We start from the raw sequence: 859 nt of genomic DNA on the forward strand, positions 1-859 counted from the left end.
AGACGCCTGAGGAGAGAGCAGAGGACGCGTCAGGACAGATCAGCTGCTGGGATCAATAACATTACTGATTATCAGATGAGTCTATCAGTCTCACCCCGGGGCCGGCAGCTCGAAGCCGAACTGGAAGCTGTAGGTTTTACCAGGCTGCAGCAGGAAGCAGCCGTCAGAGTCTGAGGACAAACAGGTGGAGGTGATTCATGAGGCAGAGGTTCAACTCCACACACACACACACACACACAAACACACACACACACACACACACACACAGACTAACACACTCCATCAGTTCTAATTCAGTATCATACAACACGTTAATATTAAAAAATACACATTAAAACAAATTATCAGATTCATTTGACATCTGATCAATGACATCACAGCATTATTATTTATTTATTATATATTATAATGATGATGTAATGACCGGAGGATGATTACTGTTTTTAAACTTTATATTGTTAATTATAACTATCAGTGATTTTGTCTATTTGATCAGTGCAGTGAGATGATGTTATTATAAACACATTAACATGTTATTATAAACATACTAACTGTCTCTGAGGACCAGCTCTTTACCTCTGCTCAGCTGCTCCTCCAGCCTCAGCTCCTCCTCATACTTCAGGTACTCCACCTCTTGGCTGCGGCTCCTCCGGTTCTTCCCGCCGCGGTGGTCCACGTGGGCGCAGCCGGCGGCGGTGACACTGAGGCCGGTCACTCTGCAGGTGTGAGCCGCCTCCAGCTGCACGGAGCCGGACAGTTTGTCCCCGCTGCTGTAGAAGGACCTGCCGGGGTCCGAGAAGACCAGCTGGAAGACTTTCATCTTGTTGACGGAGGACAGCACCATGATGGACCGATACTC

General features: G+C 47.3%; 1 protein-coding gene across 1 annotated transcript; it reads right to left on the reverse strand.

The window, feature by feature from the left end:
• Positions 1–21: 21 nt before the first annotated feature.
• On the reverse strand, positions 22–852 carry LOC111658727 (thioredoxin-interacting protein-like). The gene is made up of 2 exons (XM_023411372.2): positions 577–852; positions 22–170 (listed from the first exon to the last, which is right to left on the reverse strand). The coding sequence occupies exons 1-2, from the start codon at positions 842–844 to the stop codon at positions 91–93; spliced, it is 348 nt and encodes a 115-aa protein (XP_023267140.1). The 5' UTR covers positions 845–852; the 3' UTR covers positions 22–90.
• Between the last annotated feature and the right edge of the window lie 7 nt (positions 853–859).

This window comes from Seriola lalandi, unplaced genomic scaffold (assembly GCF_002814215.2).
Source record: "Seriola lalandi dorsalis isolate HSWRI2012SDOR001 ecotype SW California unplaced genomic scaffold, Sedor1 jcf7180001980289, whole genome shotgun sequence".
Lineage (NCBI taxonomy): Eukaryota > Metazoa > Chordata > Actinopteri > Carangiformes > Carangidae > Seriola > Seriola lalandi.

What these genes read in the sequence shown, in the direction of transcription:
- LOC111658727 (XM_023411372.2), bottom strand. Translation starts at nt 844, where the DNA reads ATGGTGCTGTCCTCCGTCAACAAGATGAAAGTCTTCCAGCTGGTCTTC. An exon ending in GGAGGAGCAGCTGAGCAGAG is followed by an intron (nt 171 to 576) that starts GTAAAGAGCTGG and finishes GTTTGTCCTCAG; the next exon opens with ACTCTGACGGCTGCTTCCTG.